Source organism: Lytechinus variegatus, chromosome 12 (assembly GCF_018143015.1).
Source record: "Lytechinus variegatus isolate NC3 chromosome 12, Lvar_3.0, whole genome shotgun sequence".
Lineage (NCBI taxonomy): Eukaryota > Metazoa > Echinodermata > Echinoidea > Temnopleuroida > Toxopneustidae > Lytechinus > Lytechinus variegatus.
In genome coordinates, this window is record NC_054751.1 from 5219561 (window position 1) to 5243574 (window position 24014).

General features: G+C 39.5%; 2 protein-coding genes across 6 annotated transcripts in view; one reads left to right on the forward strand and one right to left on the reverse strand.

Moving 5' to 3' along the window:
* The window catches only part of LOC121425388 (N-acetyltransferase 9-like protein), a 33344-nt gene extending 14291 nt beyond the window's left edge, over positions 1 to 19053 (reverse strand). Inside the window, exons 1-2 of one of the 5 annotated variants that reach the window (XM_041621426.1) lie at positions 19020 to 19053; positions 6648 to 6726 (exon numbers count right to left, since the gene is read on the reverse strand). In XM_041621426.1, the coding sequence (XP_041477360.1) occupies positions 6648 to 6724 (77 nt within the window). In that variant the 5' untranslated portion in view covers positions 6725 to 6726; positions 19020 to 19053. Of the gene's footprint in view, positions 1 to 6647; positions 6732 to 7472; positions 7496 to 7772; positions 7882 to 19019 lie in introns of those variants that run through there. The other 4 variants (XM_041621425.1, XM_041621423.1, XM_041621424.1 and 1 more) reach the window with 4 other exon arrangements.
* On the forward strand, positions 11049 to 11810 carry LOC121425270 (putative protein TPRXL). Its single transcript, XM_041621294.1, has one exon. It carries the CDS (start codon positions 11049 to 11051, stop codon positions 11808 to 11810), a length of 762 nt encoding a protein of 253 aa, XP_041477228.1.
* Positions 19054 to 24014: the final 4961 nt, after the last annotated feature.

Here is a 24014-nt window from a genome sequence, read left to right on the forward strand (position 1 = left end):
TTTGAGGGATTTGCTACTTAGATATCTCCCAAACGCGTCAACAAGGTGATCTATCAAAACAGAATAGAATAGAGCAGATTCTCACCTTGAACATGATATGATTTTCATTTAATTTTAGTCAAATTAAGTTCTGTCACTTTTGAGGTTTTTGGAACCTTTCTTGATGATTTTGGAAATCCATTTGTACATGAGCCAATGGGCAAGTGCGGGAAACAAAACGTTTGGTGCGAATTCACATTGTTGTAAAAAAATATATACGTCACAATAGACCCTATCAAAAAAAGACATTTTGCAGAAAATGCTGTAGATTGCGAATACCTACATGTAAGAATGATTTTGATTGGATAAAAAAAAAACCTCCGTCACTTTTCACATTTGCAAAAGCTTTTGCAATAATTGGTCACTATAGTTTGGCGGGTTCAGCCGATGGCATTGTGTGTACACAGTACACACGCATAGTTAGGCAACGCAGCGCGTGAATAATTTTGCACGTTTTCATTATTCGTACAGCGACGACTTGAGTGTATGTTGGATAGGACCGTACCATTTTTGACCGGGGGGTGTGCCAATGAATGCAAGTGATCAAGAAGAGTTACAAAACTGAAGGGAGTGAGAAAACAAGGAAAGTAAGAGGGAAATTTATGAAAACAAGTAATGCGAGGAAAAATGACAAGAAAAGGAAAGGAGAAGAAGTGAAAACACGCAGCTGAGTGCGCTCACGATATGTAAGTTGAACACCCCTGCACCGCAATGTCGCACCCCGCCACTATACACGTAGACTGCCTGCACGATGCGAAGACAGCTGAGCGTATTAGTGACTGTGCGTTAACCCTATCTAGGCCGGGGTATTTTGGGAGTTCCTATGGCCGGGGGGGGGGGCCTCCCAGGCCCCCCCTAAGATCTCGGCTGTCGACCGCGCGATCGCGCCGAAAATTGGCACACGGGTTGCCTGGGACATAATCTACAAGATTGTATAGTAATTTATTTCATGCGAATTGCTATTAAGTGATTATGCTAATTTATGCGTAATTAGTATGCGAAATCATACTTTTTCCTCTAACTCCCTAAATAAAGCTCCAAATGTACTAATTTTTGGTATAGAAACTCTTTGTGGTGTCCTAAGCAAGAGTACATGAAAAAAAATGTGATATCAAATCATTTTCTTATGTATTATATTGTTTTTTGCAATTTCTTATGTATTTCCTTGTTTTTTGACCTTTTGTTTTTCATTGTTTTTTTCAATGAAATTTGTTGGGGACTCTTCTGTGATCATAAAAAGCATAAAATGAATACATTTAGACTAGCAAAACTAAAAATAATCATACATTTATGAAATTTGGTTGAAAACACAATTTGCATTGACTTTGTACACGAAATCACGTTTTTGAGCAATTTTCGGTCTGACATGCACTTACATAATGTTGCGTAATTTCGGAACCACATACCCGGGTGACGCAAAATTGGTCTCAAAAGTTGCGCAAGACTTGAAAGTAAAAACTCAGAGAGCGGCGCGGTCAAAAAATTTCGCACGGCGAAAATATCGCGCGATTCGTTGAGGGGGGGCCTCCGAGGCCCCCCCCCGGCCTAGATAGGGTTAAACGTCCCATTTCTATGCCTTTTAAGAGGAACGTTTTTTGTACTCAACAAATTGATATGGCTAGACGCACAGTATAATCTAGACATACGATTGCTCTTAACACATTTCTTGTCAAAATCGAATGTAAAGAATAGGTGATGTATAAAAAAAGCGTAAAAAGCCATTGATATGCAGGCAGAAAGGAGCAAATTCACATGACAGTCCTTTTACTTCCAGAAGATGTTAGTATTCATACATAATTAGCAAGTGAAAAGACTTTAAATGAAAAATTGACATCCTGGTTCTTCCCGCATTCATTTTTTACATAGTTTTTGTGGCTCAACTTACCCCAGACGATGGCACAACTTACCCCACAGATGGGGCAAGTTGAGCAATTTGACATCCTTTTTTTCAAAGGTCACAATGACATTCAGCGTGGGGGTAGAAAGTTATATATATGTGAAAAATATTTCCCAAGAATCAAATTGAAAGGTAAGGTACTTATTTCTACAATATTACTAGTCATATCAATTCTAACGTGCAAAATGCAAAAAGTGTCAAAACTTACCCCGCCTTCCCCTATTGTCTTTTTAAAGTGTAGAATACAAGTAGGTTCAAAATCAACAGCTAGTTGATCATTGATCATGTTGATACAAGTATTTTCATGATCATGATGATTTTAGGCATTAATTTTCCAAGAGCAAAGATGTTTTTTTAAGGTCCAAAAACTAAATCTAAGAGATTAACAGGTCGCTGATCCTTATCCTTGTTTGTTGGATCAACACTTGTCAGGGGCTCTCTTTAATCCATCTTTTGCATATATCAAAGCGGAGACACCCCATAACATCAACAGCCCTCATGTATTTAGGACCTGACCGAATCCAAAATTGAAATTGATATTCCAATCCAAAGCTTAACTTCTAAACACTGCAGTGCAAGCTTTATGCATTTTCAGTTTACCAGATAAGCGATTTGCTTAAAATTAACTCCAAAATGGACTTCGAAAAAAGGTATTCATGTAATTTTCACAAACTTATGTTCTGTTAGAAGCATTGTGAATCCATAAAAGTTTGTACATGGAAAAATTTATTTTTCTGCTTATCAGATTATGCATTGCATTCTACTTCTTCTCCATCACTTTCTGCAAGCTTGAATTGATGAAATCTACAGCTTTGGACTTGCTCTTGCCATACTTTGTTTCCCGCTTTTTTGGCATATACATGTACATGTACCTTTTCAACTCTATCTGCATTCCAATAATGCTTAACAATTTTCCTGACAACAATATAGCCCCAATAACGGCCAAACAAAGATATCACAAAAAATTGTGAAGAGTTGTCGGCTTATTCCATTTGAGTTCTGAATAATTCTCAGAGCCATTTTTCACTGCAGTTAGAAGCTAAAATTAAACTCATAATCTGCTCAGCAAAGTTTCTCATTTGCATATATGAATCTTTCCACAAGTATTTCACTCGTCCGTCCGTGATGAAATTAATGTCCATCCGTGATCATTTTTCCTTGAGTTATTATATGCATAAAATGTATGGATTTTAGCTATGTTCAAATAAAATGATGAACAGTGTCCAGTGAAATACTCCTACACACTTTTATTTCTGTTTCTATTCTGATAAAGAATAAAAAGCTGAATCCATAGACATTATCCTAATAACAAGTGGAATGCCTCTGGCCGTCTCACCTGCATCACGCGGTTCAATATAGCAGCAGTGCTGACTTTGAATACTACTCTAACTCGCACAAGATGTTCAATGATAGATGGTTACTCTTATGTCCACTTTTTATGAACTAGACCAATAAACTTACAGAGATATGATGGTTATTCAACAAAAAACCCAACATGGCCAAAGTTCATTGACCTTACATGACCTTTGACCTTTGACCTTGATCATGTGACCTGAAGCTCGAACAGGATGTTCAGTGATACTTGATTACTCTTATGTACAAGTTTCATGAATCACATCCATAAACTTTCAAAGTTATGATGGTAATTCAACAGATACACCCAATTCGGCCAAAGTTCATTGACCTTTGACCTTGGTCATGTGACCTGAAACGCGCACAGGATGTTCAGTGATACTTGATTACTCTAATGTCCAAGTTTAATGAACTAGACCAATAAACTTTCAAAGTTATGATGGTAATTCAACAGATACCCCAAATTCGGCCAAAGTTCATTGACCCTAAATGACCTTTGACCTTAATCATGAGACCTGAAACTTGCACAAAATTTTCAGTGATGCTTGATTACTATTATGTCCAAGTTTCATGAATCAGATCCATAAACTTTCAAAGTTATGATGGGAATTCAACAGATATCCCCAATTCGGCCAAAGTTCATTGACCCTAAATGACCTTTGACCTTGGTCATGTGACGTGAAACTCATGCAGGATGTTCAGTGATACTTGATTAACCTTATGTCCAAGTTTCATGAACTAGGTCTATATATTTTCTAAGTTATGATGACATTTCAAAAACTTAACCTCAGGTTAAGATTTCGATGCTGATTCCTCCAACATGGTCTAAGTTCATTGACCCTAAATGACCTTTGACCTTGGTCATGTGACATGAAACTCTAATAGGATGTTCAGTAATACTTGATTAACCTTATGGCCAAGTTTCATTAACTAGGTCCATATACTTTCTAAGTTATGACATCATTTCAAAAACTTAACCTCAGGTTAAGATTTGATGTTGACGCCGCCGCCGCCGCCGCCGCCGCCGTCGCCGTCGCCGTCGGAAAAGCGGCGCCTATAGTCTCACTTTGCTTCGCAGGTGAGACAAAAATGATCACGGACGGACATTAATTTCATCACGGACGGACGGAAATGTTAACATCTACAAGGAAAGTTTACTTCCCATATTATTTTCCTACTAATTTATGTTTGATGATAGATTAATGTTCAGAGTGCAAGACCATTAAAAAAAATTGGAGTAACTTTGAAAACAATAAAACTTTAGTGAAATGAATTTGAGTGAATTAACTTTGTCCGTCCGTGATCAAATTAATGTCCGTCCGTGATCATTTATGACTGAGTTTATGATATGGATAAAATGTATGGATTTTAGCCATGTTCAAATAAAATGATGTACAGTGTTTAGAGAGATACCTCTAAATCTTTTTACTTTTTATTTCTACTCTGATAAAGAATAAAAAACTTTTCATCTTTTTTCCATCACGAACGGAAATTTCAAAATGGAAATGTTAAAACCTACCAAAAAAAATTAGTTCCCAATATTTTTTTTCTACTATATTATGTCTGATAATAGAGAAATGTTCAGAGTGCAAGAACATCCAAACCAAATTAGAGTAACTTTAAAAACAATAAAACTAGAGTGAATTTAATTTGAGTAGAAATGTCCGTCCGTGATGAGAGGTAGCAGCACCCCCATGAATAAAATGGACTATTCCGGTACTTTCGGAATCATCAATCTTCATGAAACTTAGTTTTTTGAAACCTGAGATATCAAAGATTATTTTAAAAGCAAATTTGATAAAAGTACCTTAAAAAAAATTTTTCACCTCAATGCGAACCCTTAACCGATCATGCTCAGATAGGGTTACAGGTATTTTATGCAATGTATTGTTCAAACACTCTTTAAAGTTTGGTTAATCGAAACTTTAAGTCTTACTAATGCACTCTCGCAATGTGAATACTTCTACTAGTATTCAATTTTTTGTGTCATTGTACATGTATGACCACTGATATTTTGATGACATAAGAGTCACATCAATGTACCCTCATTTTGCTTTTAAATGATAAAAAATAACTTCACAACTCACCATTTTTGGTACAGAATGGAAGGCACAATTTTTGACCATTTTTTTTCAAAAGTATGCATATGAAAATAAACTTTTTATTTTTGGTTCCTGAATTTATTCAAGTATTTAAGAAATTCAAGAAAATAATGAATTTTAATTGTTAAGCTCATGTCCACCAACCTATGGAAATGCCCATTATGTTAATAGATAAAAAAAATAATTTCAAATATTTATGACAATCATGTGATTAATGACTATGAGAGGACTCACAATGATTTATTTGAATCGAAAATTGAAATTTAGAATGGATGGTTGATCCTAGAATCTTATACATTTAGTGATTTCAATCACTATGACAGAACACAGAAATTTACAATGTAGTATTAGAATGGGTGAAGATTTAACAGTATTACACATTCAATACAGATTCAAAACAAAGATTAACATTTTAAGAACAGAGGAAAGAAATAGAAGTATTTGATACTTATGGTTATCATTCTCAAGAAAGTAGAAATTTAGCATAGATAGATGATGAATCATGATCTACATTGTAACAATACTACCCATTCAACTTGGGAGTCAAAATATTTGAAAATTAGGATTCTTAGCACAGGCAAATGAAATTTAGTATTACTTAGACTTGATAAATGATCAATCCTAAATTACACATCCAATAACAAGTAAACCCAACTAGATTTTAAAAAATTCTTAGAAGTTAGAACATATGTAAAGGCTAAAGTATAGCTAGAAGATGATGATCTTAAAATGTCACATTTAATGGAGCCAAAAAACAATTTACAAACTTAGAATAACAGAAAAAGAAGTTTTGTATTATACCAGTACATGTAGATGATGATCATTCAATAATGATTCAAAACAGTGATTAATATTCTTAGAACAGAGTACCGGGTAATGAAATTAGAATGGTGATTTTATATTACACATATATACATGTAGTTCATCAAAACAATGATTTACAATAACAAAAGACTGAAACTAAATTTTAGTTTAAAGGTTGTAATAAAATGGATACCTGATGATCTAACAATAACAATTTACTACACAATCAGTAAACTGTATTAAGCAAGGCATTTTAAGGAATCAAAATAATAACTCTGAAAACCTAAATATAGATGGATCTGATGACCATTACAAAATTAATAAGTTTAAAGAACTGTTATCAAACAAGTACAATTTTGGAACAAAATCAGAATGTAAAAATTGGTGGAATTTATCCGCTTCAGTTGATCTTCCATATGCCATGGCATATTGGCATACATGTAGCAACTCACCTTGGCACATGATATTCTTTGTAAGGTACCAACACCACATTAGTTCCGATAACACAAGTTTTTTCATTGATCCTCATACCTGTCCTGGGAAAAAAGGAAAATGTTAGAGATCAATTCCAAATTAACCTTGACCAAAACAAGTCAAGCACAGGACATGTGAATCAGTTAGATCTAACTTAGACCGAGTTAGAATCTGACGCTGATTGGATGTCTAACTTAACTCTAGGCTTTTGTTAGATTTAGGATTTTTTTTAAATTTCAACTTCAAACAGTGTCAAATATATTATTTGTTTAAAAATTTCTGATGTTAGTCCTCGCCATGTTGTTGAATGATAAGTCATGTCATGTATTGTAGACAACATAGTTCAGTGGAACAGCCCACTCATTCAATTAGTAATTTTGGTCACAAAAGTGATATTCTAATGATTTTTCAAAGTGTGTGCTATGTACAGCATTGGCATACCATAGTCCTACCTGTAGATTCCCCACAGGCACTTATTCAATTAACAAGGTTATGAATATGATATAACCTTGTTCTCAGTTACATCCCCATGTGTGGCAAAATAATGGTGGCAATGTTTGGATTTATTTCTCTTTTTATATGGGACAAATGCTTGATTTTCTTACACTGTCAGTTTTCATTACAGCTATTCATCATATAACTTGGCACTTGGCTCTGGTGAATACAAAAACTATTCCCAAGTTACTAATGAAAAATAAATTGCAACTGTATGGAAATTAGTAATTCGGTCACAAAAGTGATATTTTAATGATTTTTCAAAGTGTGTGCTCTGTACAGCATTGGCATGTATACCATAGTCCTACCTGTACTGTAGATTCCCCACAGGCAGGATGGTTGCTAGACAGGAATAACCGTCGTTTCTGGGGATTTATTCAACAATTTATGACATTTTACTGTAATCCCCATTCACTGACGGTAGTTTCCATATGGGATCGCATTTGTTGTAACACCCGCACTTTTGTCAATCCAGAGTCCAAACTTTGGTGTAATATTACCGAAGTTACACTCTAAGGATATATAAACTACAAACTAAAAATATTTAATTAGCCCTATTCAATTTTAAAATACGATATAGATGAAAATGCATGAAAATTATACTTTACCAATGTTTAGTTGGGAAGAACACAGTAAAAACGATCAAAATGGCAGCCAAACTATGAAATATTTACAAACGAACGGAGAGGGCATCAACAATTTACGAATGTGATATCGATATTGCATTCCACCAGCACACCACAAGGCAATATACAAATCCCGGGGGGGGGGGGGGGGGGGGGGGCCACTTCCATTCATGAGTGGATACCATGCGTGACCATGGGGTCTCGAAAAGCACCCTAAACACGTAATTTCCATTTTCTGAAAATGAACCCCTTAACAAGTATTGGCGTGTGAAACCCTACCCTTAACAAGTATTGGAAACAAAACGATACTCTTGGTAAATATTCCATGAAATGAACCCCTAAACAAGTACAGGAATGTTTTATTGTTACGGGTCCTTCGGTCGTCGGCTTTACCTTATTTGGTTTAGTACGACCCCACCTTCTACACCTCGCACAAATCGGACTCTAAACACAAAGTTTTGGGGCAAAAAGGGCATCCTTTATAAAACACTTTAATTTTATTTTATCATCCCCACATATTCGACCTTAACACGTAATTTTCCTAGCGAAATAGATACCCTTTTTCATTATTTTTGTGTTTTTGACACCCTTATCACGTTACGTACGTAACGTGCCCTATCGTGAAAAAGACATCCTTTTTACGTGTTTTTTTGGTCACGCATGGTATCCACTCGCCAATGTAAGTGGGCCCCCCCCCCCGGGATACAAATACAATAATACGATACATACACTACACAAAGACAAACGATACTAGTTATAATCGCAATATATCAAGACATTAATTAAGTTAATAACGATAATGACGTCAACTCGCAAGAAAAACCGTCAGGTCAGGAGAAAATGTCTTAGATGACAGATTTCTTAATCATCCAGTGGATTTTTTTCAATAACTCTGGTCCAACTTAGGTATGTAATTACTTATTTATATTTCCCTAATAATGGAAACCATGAAACTGTAAAAAAAAGTTTTAAATCACAATCTATAAAACACTAGTTCACTATAAGTTGTCTATACTTGTAGCCACGGGCCCCTAAGCTCTTCAGTTGAACAGCGGAACAACCAAAATACCACTTGTTCACTGCTACCACCCTGCCTGTGGGGAATCTACAGGTAGGACTATACATGCTCATGTTGTCCAGAGCACACACTTTAAAAAGTCATTAAAATATCACTTTTGTGACCAAAATTACAAATTTCCGTACAGTTGCAATTTATTTTTCAATAAACTCTCTACTCTCCTCAAGGATTTCTATAGTCATATCCAGCCTTCTTCCAAAGCCAAGATACCCTGAGCCTGTGCAACTGCTCCTCTACAGATAAAGAAATATCATGTGCCTCCTGTAACAGTCACGCATGCTTTGATGCAGTTCAGTGCTCCAACTGCAAAAAAGGGCTACATTACACTTGCACTGAACTCCCTAAAGATGAGATTAAAAATCTCCCCAAGCCTGATTATGTATTCTTGTGTGCCCCGTGCCTTGTCCTGATCCAGAAATCCCCCACGTCGGTGGTCTCTGAGCCCCCCGATATTGGATGTACATGTCCTGTTTGCCACCATCTAGCTATCTCAGACTCGCTGGAGTGTAACCTTTGTGACACATGGTACCGCAGAGCTTGCCTCCCTCCATCCTTCATCTCAGAAGATGACACTCTTTGTGTATGCCCTTGCTGCTACTACTCAGATGCTACTGACTTCAGTCCACCCTCCCGCTCTGAGTCTACTTCTATATCTACTCAGACCCAGTACCTGAGACAGCATCCCAAGGCCACTCAAACTACTCTCGCCGTTATCCCGCAAGATCTGAAAATCTCGAGGGCTTCTCAAACCAGTCTCCCTACTAGTCAGCATACCCAACTCAATCCATTAAACCCCTCTAAACAGGATGCTGCTTGTGACCCTCCCCAGGATATGATGCCAATACCATCTGATTGCAAATGTACCAGCCTCTCCAAGAAGCTAAGGGACACCAAAGATAAACTGGACAACATCATCTTATCGAAAGATGTCCTTCTTGTGCAGTATGAACAAGTGGTACCCAACTTACAACAAGCCAGGTACGAAATTGAGTCTCTCAAAAAGCTCCGTTCAGCAGATTCTAATCACAAGAAGGAGGTACAAAAAACAATAGCAGACCTAACATCAGAGCTCAACGTGAAGGAGAAAGAAATTGTATCGCTCTTATCCTCAAATGACCATCTTGTTGCTATCTGCCTGAACCATGACATTGATGAGAATGAACTTCCGTATCCTCTAGAGGACAAGCGCGCTACTGGACACAGCAAGGTGAACAAGGTGACACACCATTTCCCTCCCTATTCTCGCCTGGAAACTCCCACCACTCACAAAGTTTCTGTTGCACGCGAAGGACGTCTCCACATCGAATCGATTTAGCATTCTCTCAGACCATCTGAATGAATCACTACATGCTTCCTATGCTGGAACAGAGGAGGAACACGGCAATTCTGTTAAGCCTCATCCTACATCTACATGTAGTAACTCACAACACACACATAGAAAGTCAGGCCAAACGTCATCTGAGACACACAAACAGAACAAGGTTGTTTCTGGCTACTTCAAGAAAACCGATCAGGATCTCCTCAAGACAATCCATCTTGGACCCTTTCCTAGTGATTCCTAACCGAGGAAGCCATATCAAGCCAGCTGACTCTCCATCTCAAAGGAGAGCATTCCAAAGCCCTCCTAAGCCTTTGGACCCTAGAGTTTCTTCTTCTAAAAGTCAGACTCCAACCTCTACTACCAAAGTCGATGTATCTAACTTGCCCAAGAAGCGTCTTGTTCCCAAGCCTGCCTCCCCTGCAATCTCAATCCATGCCCAAACTTCCTCGGCGACCAATTCCTCCCCCCTGAGAGGACAGAATAAAACCTCTACTGGAACGAGAGACCCTTCCAACCGGGGCGACAGTACCAGAGATTCTCCTCAGAGACGAGAGAATAAGATCTCTAGTGCACCAGGAGTCACTCCTGCCCGGAGTAACAGACTTAGAGACTCCCCTAATAGAGGACTGACTAATTCTTGCACTGGGCAAGGAGTCACGGCTACCCGGAGCAACAGATCTAGAATCTCTCCTCCGAGAGAGCAAAGCAAGTCTTCTACTAGCCCAGGAAGTCCTCACTCCCGGAGCAACAGACCCAGAGATGTCATGTCACCAAAGCAGAATGCAGATACCTCTGCACCCAAGCCACTTCCATTCCCAGACTTGATCACCCTACTTCACCTAGCCAAATTCCACCTCTTATGAAGATCAGAATTCAGAAGAGTCCTGCTTCAGCAGCTCAAACGCAAATGGGATCCAGACAGAGTCGTGCTTCTACCACCATTACTGCAGACACTCAAAGTCCTGATCTCTTTGAGCCTAACAGTTCTCCTACACACTCTACCAGCTGGTCAAGGCATCCTCCAAAAAACAGTCTAAGAGGCTCAATTACCCCAGGCCAAAAAACTCCACTTACCAGGTTGGACAACTCCATTACCTCTCAACCTAGTGATTGCTTTGTCCTATCTCCTACCAACCCTCTATCAGCCACTTCACCATGCAATGTCCCTTCACCTACGCCACTCCTTCGTGCAGGAAATGCTCGCCACCCCTTTGAGGTACCCTCTATTCCTACCTCCCAGGGTCCCTCAAGGTCTGCTTCATCATATTCACAGCCCCCCACAAACACTTCTCTGCCACATCCCAGTAGCAGTGCCTCTGAGCGGAACCCTCCACATCCTCCTCCTGCCCAATGTGTGACCACCCATGCAGCTCCGACTTCATCAACGCACCGCCCAAACTCAACCCCTTCGGGTTTTCACCAGGGCAGAGCCTCGGCACTGACACATGCGTCCCTCCTAGAATCACTCCAATTTGCCACATCAAAAGCTCTTTACCTTCTCTCCCACCCAAACTTTCCTCAGGATCAGGTCGCTCTGTCAAACCTACACGTCCTTCACCATCAAATAATCCATCTAGCTCAAAGCAGCCTGAGTGCTCTACCTCCTGCTCAATCAATGTAGTCACATTCAACTCTCGAGGCACCACAAAGTAGCACTCCCTTCATCCAGCACCTTTTATGCACCTCAGATGTTACCTGCATCCAAGAGCACTGGGCAAACCAACATGGGCTCCACTCCCTCTCCCGACTCTCTAGACTCACATTTTCTCACTTTTGCCAAAGCACATGAAGAGGAGACTTACCCTGGCATTCCCAAATTTGGAAGAGGCAAGGGAGGTCTTGCCATCTTCCTACGTAAAGCACTCTTCATAGATTCCAAAGATCTCAAAAGCACCACACCACGGGTTCAAACCATCTCAACCAAGCATATCTCAACATCAACAAACCTCCTCTTCATAAACTGCTACCTTCCTTCAGGTACCTCTCATGATGAAGTGAATGCATTTATGCTTGTCCACTATTTTGTAATTTTTGAGTTCTGTGGACACACATAACTACATTAAGATTGTTGCAGGAGATTTCAATGCTGACCCCACACAGACTTCTCCCAGGAAATGCACGGCTGACATTCTCAAGACCTTTCTTGCTTCAGAAGACTTGTGCAGTCTTACTTCTCTTAGTTGCTCTAGTAGTGATTATACAGTACCTTCATGTCTGATGATGGCTCTAAGAAATCCAGGATCGATGGCTTTATCATCCCACCACAGGATTTAGGGCTCTATTCTCAACATAAAATTATTGCAAAACATCCCCTCAACTCCTCAGATCATCGTCCTGTTCTCATCACTGCAGAACTCCCTACTTCTCAGTCCCCATCTGGACTAAAGCGCATGCCTGAGGCAACCGCTAACAATCTCACACCAATCCAGAGATACTCCATCTTGTGGCCCAGTGATCGCAATGAAATCGCTTCAATTTACACTAACCCTCTGGAACTAGAAGCAGCCACCATCTTCCGAAATCTACACTCACTATCTCTGGACCATGCCACTGTGGATTTGCTCTTTGGTCGCCTTCAAGATCAGATGCTAGAGCTCTCCTTGAAACTTCCTCACAAAGCCCATAAAGACAAGAAGCAAGGCAAACCATTGTGGACTCAGGATGTCAAATCTGCCTACTCCCACTCCTTAGCCTACTGGAAGAAGTGGAAACAGGCTGATAAACCTGTAGATGAGCATCCTACTTGGAAATCCTATTTGGAAGCCAAAAAGGACTTTAGGAGAGCCCTGAGACAATCTGAAGCCTCCAAAAGACTCAAACTGCATGGAAAGATAGAGTCAGCAAATAACATGAACAGCTCCTTGTTCTACAGCCTGGTAAAGTCAAACAAAGCAGGCAAATCCTCAACAGTTGACCTCCCATTCATGGTTTACAAGGAGACCCTGTTCAAGGGCAAGGATGTCATCAAGGGCTGGAAATCTTATTTCCAAGATCTCTCCTCAGATCCTACTGCAACCAACTTCGAAGGAACCAAACAAATGACTGAGCACTCCCCTAATGTGCCCCTCACTCAATCACAAGGTGCAGAAGAAGTCTTACTCTCACCTCCCATGATCTTGACACAGCCATTAGGAAACTCAAGCTTCACAAAGCCCCAGGCCTCGACAGCATAACTTCTGAGCATCTGGTTCACTCAGGTCCAATTTTCCGTCGCCTTCTTCTCCTTCTCCTCCAAAACTCCATCAAACTGGCACATCTTCCAGCGTCACTGAAGGAAGCAATGATTATTCCACTGCACAAAGGAGGGAGCAAACCTGTCAGCGAACCCTCTAGCTACAGAGGCATCTCCCTGACCCCAACTCTATCAAAGCTCGTGGAAATTGCCCTAAAACCTAAGATTGAGGACTCTTTGGCTGAAGTCAACACACCTGACGAACTTCAGTTTGGATTCCAAGCCTCAAAGTCCTGTATTCTTGCTTCACTGACCCTTGAGATGCTTATTGAGCTGAATACTTCCCAGAAGAAGCCAACATATCTTGCCCTCTTGGATGCTGCTAAAGCTTCTGATTGTGTCTGGAACCCTGGCCTCTTTCAAAAGCTAGCTGACACGCCTATACCACTCGAAGCTCAGTCAACATTGGTGGAAATGTACAATGGTGCATCCAGCAGAGTATTATGGAAAGGGGATGCCAGCTGCTCCTTTCCTCTTCAGAAGGGTGTGAGACAAGGAGGAATCCTCTCCCCTCTTCTCTACAACATCTTCATTGACGGCTTGATAAAGTTGCTAAGAGACAAAAATCTTGGTTGCCACTGCCAAAACCTGTATGCGGGGGTAATTGTTCTAGCTGATGATGTGGCCCTCATAGCTTCCTCAGCCAAAGAACTTCAATGCATGCTGAGTCTTACCCATACCTATGCAACCACATGGAAGTACAAGATCAATCCATCAAAAAGTGCAATCCTTGTCTTTAATGTTCAAGACCACCTCAAGCACACTTGGTACCTGAATGAAGAGGAAATTAAGGAAGTCAGTCAGCATCCCCATCTTGGTGTCACCAAGTCCTCAACTTCTCAAGATCCTGCAGCGAACATCATTGCCAAGGGATATAACTCCATATTTGCTCTGCTAGGTGGTTCGGCTTCAAGAAACAACTTCTGGCCTCCAACTATTGCGAAGTTATGGACCACCTATTGGATTCCTAGGATGCTTTATGGCATTGCTGCCATTAGAGTTACCAAGAGATCCAGGGATAAGCTAGACTCAGCACAGGCCCTTCTCTTCAAAAAATTCCTAGGGCTCCCCAGAAGCACAGCAAACGAGGCAGTCTTTCTCCTTACCGAAATTATCCCTCTCTCTATGCAGATTGACCTGAACACCTTGATGACTCTCGGGCAACTGGTTACTCTACCAAGCGATAGGTTTGAGCATAGAATACTTCTAAATACTCTTGCTGCTGATGTCCCTTTCATCTCCTACTGGAAGCAGCTAATCGCCAAATACAGCTTGCCTGCCATCCTATCTGGCTCCCAGAGCATCGACTACCTCACTTGGAAAATATTGTGCCGCCAGGCCATCTTCAAGAAGCACAATGCTGACCTAGTTGATGCCATTCAAGAGAAGAACACTCTTGCCTTCTGGAAGCATTGTTCAACGTTCCCAGGCCCTAGCCATCTATTCCCCCCTGCACTTCCCTCACACCTCCGTATTGCTGCAAGACTTCGCTCCCAACTTCTGACAGGCACATATCTAACACAACAAAGACTGAAGACCATAGGCAAGTCTCCCAGCACCACCTGTAGACTTTGCTCAACAGAGGAAGAAAGCTCCACCCACTTCCATGCTTCCTGCCCAGTCCTCAAACCCCAACGGTGTGTTCTCATCCAACATGTCCTATCTCTAAACCTCCCTGCTTCAGTCAGCCAAGCTTTCACCTCTGCTCACCCCCTCATCCTTGCCACTAATATCTTATTACCCTCCTCGCACCTTTCTATCACTCTTGCTGCCAATGTTATGACCCACTGCCTCAGATACATTCTTAAAATTCATCACATTCGTGTAGAGAAATTACTTCTACTCAACACCCAACCTGCGGATAGCCGCTGATCCTCGAATACCGGGGGAAGAACAACTAAGAAGAATAGTAACTTGGGAATAATTTTTGTATTCACCAGAGCGCTCAAAAACTTGAATTTTGGGCATATTTTTGTGCACGCCCTCTATTGGTGGAAATTAATATGGCAAGAAAATTTTCATTTTTTGATCTCTATTTTTAATTAAGAAAAAAATGATTTAAAGTATCAAATCTAAGTAAGAGCCAAGTTGTATGAATAATAGGTGTAATGGAAACTGTCAGTGTAAAAACATCAATCATTTGCCCCAAACAAAAAGAGAAAATTAGCCAAACATTGCCACCCTTATTTTGCCACACATGGAGATATAACCGAGAACAAGGTTATATCTTAACCTTGTTCAATGAATGAGTGCAAAGTACAGACTGTACTAGCTTTTGGTAGATGGTTGCAGTGAACAGGTGGAACAGCCAAGTGAGCTAACCAATGTACAGAAACTCAAGCTTTTGGTCTACGTCTGAACATTCGTGATGAACGCACGTTCACAGAATTAGGCACTTGTTCACTGCTACCATCCTGCCTGTGGAGAACCTACAGTACAGGTAGGACGATGGTATAGACCTTATAGCAAATAGCGTTTGTCGCATGAGGGCGTCTGTCATCGCAGAGGATCACGGGATACGAAAGGGGGCAAACGCGGAATCGGCTATCGGGAAGCCATACAACGCCATATGTTTTGTGTAGTGTTACTCAAAATCCAGGCTTTTTTTAAAGACTGACTTCTTTGTATTTAAATTATTTTGGATACTTTAATGTGGGTTAATAGAACAATCCTTGTATCATGATTGTCCAGTGAAAGTATGAACTCAATACTCACCGTATTTTCGAAGTTTTCTGGGGCTAAACTTGGGAAGATTTTGTGGAAAATGTGAGACGGTGATGGGGGGGGGGGGGTGAGACAAATATAAAGTATATTATAAACCAGCTGGTATGTGTGTGTGTGTATATTTATTTATATATAATAAAGGACATATAAAATAACAGGCCTATAACATGCAGGATAAATACTGAATAAATCACTGAATTTAAAACATTTTATGACCCTGTGTAGACCCTATATCCCTCCCACTGTGATTTCATTTTGTCTGAAACTTAGCAGTGATGGATATTTAATGCATATAAATGATTAAAAAATCTTATTTGAACATTTACATCTTCAATTAATTTCATCGCATTCAGTCACTTCACTGCACAGATTCACCTTCCTCATTTTTTTTTCTTTTTTTAAACTTATTTTTCTCTCAACATACTTTCATCTATTCTCATTTTTGTTCTATTTAATTCATTAGCTTGTCTAAGCATGCCACTAATACAACTTCAGAATGTCCAACCATGATCTTGAATTATATGCAATAATTATGTAGTCTATCTGTGGAGAATAAAAAAAACACAGCTCTCGATTTATAGGCCTACTCTGAATAAAATTGTGATTAAGAAGATAATTATTTATGAAACATATATTCTTGACTATACAGTGCGTCCCAGAAAAAACGAAACCGAGATTTAGCGATGATTTATCATAACTTAATCATAAATAAAATAGACAAATGACCTATCAATGTAAAGCTTAGAGTCTCTTCTTTCATCTGGTATTACTTAGATTATTCCTCATTCACGCATGAGTGAGTAAAAACAATTCGAAGAGAGGATGCCAAAAACTCACTTGGCGGGGGGTATCTGAATTTCAAAAAGAAAATCACATGACTAAAAAGTTCAATATCTGCATTTTTCTTTGATACCTCAATCACAGAAAATGGACAAGAATTAAAAAAGTTATGATCTCTCGAAATAATGGTTGTATTTCCCTAATTTCATTAAATAAACTTGTTTTCACTGGTTTCCCACAGAAGCTATCGCACGGTAACAAAAGACTTCATGCATGGCTGATCGTCAACAAAACGGAGTGTCGAGTTAGTTTGAACGCTAGCCTGTAAAACCTCTTCATTTTCTGAAATTATTGAAATTCGAGCCTTATTTCAAATAACCAGAACTTTGTCATTTCTTGACCATTTTCTGTAATTGAGGTATCAAATTAAAGAGCAGATATTGAACTTTTTCAAAATGAGGTTTTCTTTTTAAAACACAGATACGGCCCGCCAAGTGACTTTTTGGTACCCCCTTTTCAAATTGTTTTTGCTCACTCATGCGTGAATGAGAAATAATCTAAGTAATACCAGATGAAAGAAGAGAGTCTAAGCTTTACATTGATAGGTCATTTGTCTATTTTATTTATGATTAAGTTATGATAAATCATCGCTAAATCTCGGTTTCGTTTTTTCTGGGACGCACTGTATAACTAGAATAAAGTAATCTACTGCAGAGTTTGTTTTATTATTGCTTGGAAGTGGCCGGGACCAGTTTCCTCCACTGCCTCGCCGACGTACACTATCCCTGGACCGAGAGTGACCGCTGTCCGTGCATACAAGCACGCTTTGCACAGTCACAGCTGCACAGCTAAAAATACGCACACACAGACACTGTGCGAAAATGAAACAAAATTGCACTTGTTTTCATTAAGTCTGTGGTAATTCTTGCAGCTATAGATAGCACATCTATCTCTGCCACCCATGATTAAGAAAAGTGGTGTTAGACTCTGGAACAAATATGACGAGGCGTTTACTGGAAGTTGGCAAAATGTTGGCTGCGGGCGTTGATCGTATTTTGATTCACTATGGAAATCTTACACTTTATTGTCGGCTGCTTGCGGTCGCATCCGGACAATAGCGGCGCTATTGCCCCCTTTGCGATCCCATGATCCTTTGCGTGAATCTATTTGCAATAAGGTCTATGCCAATGCTGTATTGAATTGAGCACACACTTTAAAAAATCAATAAAATATCACTTTTGAGACCAAAATTATTAATTTCCATACAGTTGGAATTTATTTTTCGTTAGTAACTTGGGTATAATTTCTTATTCACCCAGCCAGAGCGCTCAAAAACTTGAATTTTGGGCATATTTTTGTGTACGCCCTCTATTGGTGAAAATGGCATTAATAATTTTGGTCACAAAACTTTTGTGACCAAAATTATCACTTTTGTCAAAAGTGATATTTTATTGATTTTTTAAAGTGTGTGCTCAATATTGGCATACCATCGTCCTAATCAATGTGGCAAGCTAAAAATTTTCATTTTCACTCTCTATTTTTAATTAAGAAAAAAATAATTTAAAAAATCAAATTTACATAAGAGCCAAGTTACAATATGTATATAATTTATAATGAATAGCGTAATGAAAACTGACACTGTGACAGTCATGACAGTGTAACTTGTAAGAAAATCAAGCATTTGTCCCATAAAAAAGGAGAAAATAAACCAAACATTGCCACCCTTATTTTGCCACACATGGAGATGTAACTGAGAATAAGGTTATATCATAACCTTGTTCATTGAATGAGCGGAATTAGGTAGGCCTACCGGTATTTATTTGTCTATCAGTATCATGGTCTGAACCCCGAACGCGAACCCAGTCCAGGACCACCGTGCGCCGGCCGAATAACGGTACGATGCCGGCTCAGGCTGGGGGGAGCCCGGGCGGTATAAGGCTCGCGCTTCACCCTTCGTCTGGTTCGGCGGCCCGTGAACATTCGCTAAGCTAATCACTAAATCAGGCCGCTCAGTCTAACTAAAATAATGACAAAAAAAAATCAGTGTCTAACGTTAATATTAAATCACAATCGTCAGGTGAAAGTGTTACTTACTGCTTCTTAAAATGAAAGCTGTGAAAAAAGCATATTATTGTTACCGTCTTGAACACAGTAGGCCTACCGGTATCCCGACGAATCGGGGTAATAGAGATATGAAACGCCAACACCCCCCCCCCTTGGCACCCCATATATGCCGTAAGCGTCAAGGCCTATTAAATTGCAGCGAAATGTCTCAAATAAATTTCTATTTAATTCAAATGAACAGGGGCGTCGATCCATTTTTCAGATTGGGGGGCAAAATCATGAATCAACGTTCCAAATACGCTCGATCACACAAAACGAACTCACACACACCCCTACATCCCCATACACATTATGCCTATATTATAATTATGTATGACTCGATCATGAGAAAGAGACACATATCTCAACCTCACCAACAATGCTAGCGCGAAGCGCGAGCATAAAATTTTCTAGAATGACATAAAAACAGGAAAACTGTACCTCTTTAGGTTTGTTTGAAGTAACCCAGGAGGAGAATAGATACATGTATCTCACTAGAGAGCGTGAAATTTCTTTATATTAGCTGACCTGACTGAAGCTTGACATTCTGAGCCTTTTTGTACCAATGATTAAGATAGGTATCTAGAAGAACAATAGATGCAAGCGAAGCGCAAGCTGAAAATGTTGATATTTCGATCTGGAAAAAAAGACAGTTTAATGGACGCTTTTGATAAAGATATATATCCAACAAAAGATCGATCATTGCAAATCGATCGCAGCGGGAGTTCTTTCGAGGTTTAGAACTGAAAACGAGACATTCTATTCACCTAGTTAATCATGAAAAAATATGGGTTTTTGGTATAGAAATAATGCGAGCGCAAAGCGCGAGCTGAAATTTTTTATATTCCAATCGATCTGAACAGCAGATATTTTGAGCACGATTTTAAATCAAAATCGAGTTGGTATTTCATTGCTTGCTGATTTCAGTGTATCATTGCAATCTTATTTAATTTTTAGTTGCACATGCGGAATTATTGGGGTGGGGGGGGGCAAAACGATATGTTTGCCCCCCCCCCCAGGATCGACGCCTCTGCAAATGAACAATTACTAAATGAATCGAATCACCGGTGTAAGTTAAACTAAAAATCATTCTGAAAAAAAATTGATAATTTATACCATCTTCCAATTTTGTAATCAACTTTTGTCATTGAAAATTTGAATGAATTCTATTAAAGCAAAGGTGTGCGCGACTCGAAAACTGCGTCCTTTTCAGGGGTCCTTTCTTATTTAAATCTCCAGTGGCATAACTACGGGGCATGTCCCCCCCCCCCATCAGCTGGCAAAAAAGAATGGGAAAATTAGAAAATTATTGTTCATTACATTATCCGGTATATTAGGCCTATACATAAGAACATAGGCGGCGGAACGGGGGGGGGGGGGGTCCTTTCCCCCTAAATTTAAGGTGGGGGTCGGCCCCGGCCCCTAAAATTTCTGTTGATAACATTTTTTTTGCTTGTCAATTTTGTTTCCTGCGTCCACCCCAAAACTTCAGGTGGATATCCCTTTAATTTTTTTTTGGCTTCCGCGCGCCGCCAATGCATAAGAATTTTTTTTTTCACATATGAAACACAATTTGCCGAGAGCCTGCGTCTTTCGTTTTTCCTGGTGCTCGCATTGTCTGTTTGACGAGGTAATATAATCCTTTTCAAGTCAATATAAACCACGCAAATATATCTCTTAGCACTTGGAGTTGTGTGGATTACTGACTTGAAACAGATCATCAAGGGTCGTGGATTCGAATCTCAGCCAAGGCGCCCGGGGGGGGGGGGGCACTAGCTTCCATTCACAAGTGGATCATGCGCGACCAGGAGGTATCGAAAAGCACCCTAAACACGTAATTTCCATATTCTGAAAATACACCCCTTAACAAGTATTGGCATGTGAAACCCTACCCTTAACAAGTATTGGAAACAAAACGATACTCTTGGCAAACTTCCCTGAAATGAACCCCTAAACAAGTACAGGAATGTTTTATTGTTACGGGTTCTTCGGTCGTCGGCTTTACCTTATTTGGTTTAGTACGACCCCACCTTCTACACCTCGTGCAAATCGGACTCTAAACACGAAGTTTTGGGGCAAAAAGGACATCCTTTATAAAACATTTTAATTTTGTTTTATCATCCCCGCATATTCGACCCTAAACACGTAATTTTCCTAGCGAAATAGATACCCTTTTTTCATTATTTTTGTGTTTTTGACACCCTTATCACGTTACGTACGTAACGTGCCCTATCGTGAAAAAGACATCCTTTTTACGTGTTTTTTTGGTCGCTCATGGTATCCACTCGCCAATGTAAGTGGCCCCCCCGGGCCAAGGCGTAATTTCCTTCTGCTAGAAATTCATCCACATTGTTCTGCGCTCAATCCAGGTGAGATGAATGGGTACTGGCAGGAATTTCTATTTTTACAATTACATTACTGAAAAATTGTTCTCTACCTTCTTCCTGTCCCTGGTCAGCCCAGTCTGTCCTCACTATCGGTAGCTCTGAAAGTAGCATTGCGTAAAATTCACAATATAGAAGTGTATAATCCTCCAGTTCAATTGATATTTACCGACAAAGATGGTGGAACTAAAAACCGAATCAGTTGGAACAGCCCCGTGTGCCCGACAGTTTATTTTTTTTGTTTGGAGTCTGCAGGCCAGTTTTTGTTTTCCCGGCCCTTTCTCTTAAACTCTTTCTTCTTTTTCACTTTCCCCCTTTCATTCTCTCATTCTCTTTTCCTCCTTTTCTTATTCCCGTTTTGCTTTTTTTCTTTTTGCTTGTAACTCGTGGGGGGGGGGGGCCCTTATAAAAAAAATTGAATGGTATACCATTGACTACCATTTATCATACACCATTTATATACCATTGGAATACCATTCGCACAGCACCCACCATACACCAATGGTATACCATTCAAGCCTCAATGGTATACCATTCAAACTAATTTAAATAATTCGGACCTTACTATTACCATATTCATGAGCACCATTTACCATTCATATACCATTGATCAAACACCATTCACCATTGATCTACCATATGGCCACTATAGACAGGTTTACCATTGACCACCATTCACCATTCAGCCACCATTCACTGGCCTACCATTTACCATTCAGCCACCATTCACTGGACACCATTGGCCTACCAATTACCTTACAGCATTCACCATACACCATTCGCCTACCATTCAACATACACCATTCGTGTACCATTCACCATTCGTGTACCATTCACCATTCGTGTACAATTCACCATCCGCGTACCATTCATCGTACACCATTCACTGTACACCATTCGCGTACCATTCGCCGTACACCATTCGTGTACCATTCACTGCTCACCATACACCATTCAACTACCATTCGTCGTACACCATTCACATACCATTCACCGCTCACCATACACCATTCAACTACCATTCGTTGTACACCACACACCATTGATTGACCATTCACTTTACACCATTCTACCATACACCGTATACCATTGACCTACCATTTACAGTACACCATTGGCCTACCATACACCATTGAACTACTATTCACCGTACACCATAGGCTTACCATACACCATTGGCTTACCATACACTGTACACCATTGACCTACCATTTACCATACAACACTGTCATACACACTATACTATTAGTCAACCATTCAAATAACACCATTGGTCATACACTATAGACCACAAGTTCAATGGTAGACCAATGGTTTACACTGAATGGTAGACAGTAGAACAACGATGTGCAATGTATAGTAGGCCAATAAAGTACAGTGAATGGTAGACCATTGGTGAACAGCATATCTCTGGGGTTAGTGGTAGGCTTAATAATGGAATAAGTATACACAAGAAAAAAAATGAAAACAGTTACTTATTTCAAGAACGTCAATAAAATGTTTTTACTATAAGAAGTTTAAGTACAGCATAAATGGCACAGAGTATTCACAAGTATAGACTTTATAATTAAAGCACATAAGTTATTAATATATATGACTTAGCTACTCGTTGATATCTATACTCTGTCAATCTTGTTATCTAAAAGTAAACATGCATCAAGACAGAGTTTGATTGAAAAACACAAATGAAGGCTAACATTTCCAAGAATAAACCTGTTCTCTCATATTGCTTTTTACATGGATTGAGTACTTGGCAAAACCACTGTTCTGCATACAAACCTGATACTTGTAATACAATAAACTTGATGTTAAATCTGTTGTGTGTAATTGCTTTCAACGACATTAATAAACATTTTTTTACGAATAAGTTCAAGTACAAAAGAGTATTGACAGGTATGGCATAAAAGCACCATATTATGAATACATGTGACTGTGCGACTCCACAAGAGATCAATGATTGCACTCCACATAAATATTATGTTAATCTTCCTATAAACAAATTTACATGTAAGACAGAGTTTGGACAACAAACTAATGAACACCAAATTTCGAAGATTAAACTCAAAATGTGTGATAGCCTTCACATGGCCAAATGAATAAAGGGTACCACACCTAGAAGAAATGAAATATCCCCAAAAGGGGGGAAAATAGTACTCCCAAATTGGTCTCTTTTTTCTTTTCACCTAAAAAGATATATCAATGGCATGTTTCTACATAGAATTGTTAAAAGGTATTACCCGCCTAAGTATCCAGAATCCCTGATAACTTTCCTGTAGAAACAGACGCGATGCGGTTTATTGATAAATTGCATCGCGCAAAATACGGTTTCTCATAACCATCTCTCTGAGAGGTGGTTATTGCCATGTTAATCCGTTTAACTTTTCTGTAAAAACACGGGGCAAAATAGCATACGTGTCTGGCTTAAGTGCTTGAACCAAGAAGTGCGATCTCACAGTAAACATATATTCTGGCCGTTTTTTATCTCGCCAGCTGATCGCGAAACGTGTACCTGCTACAATGAGTGAGATCTACCATGAATTTTGAAAATTTTCCTAACGAGATGCAATTTTTGACATACCAAAATGCAATGTGAGGTTATAGG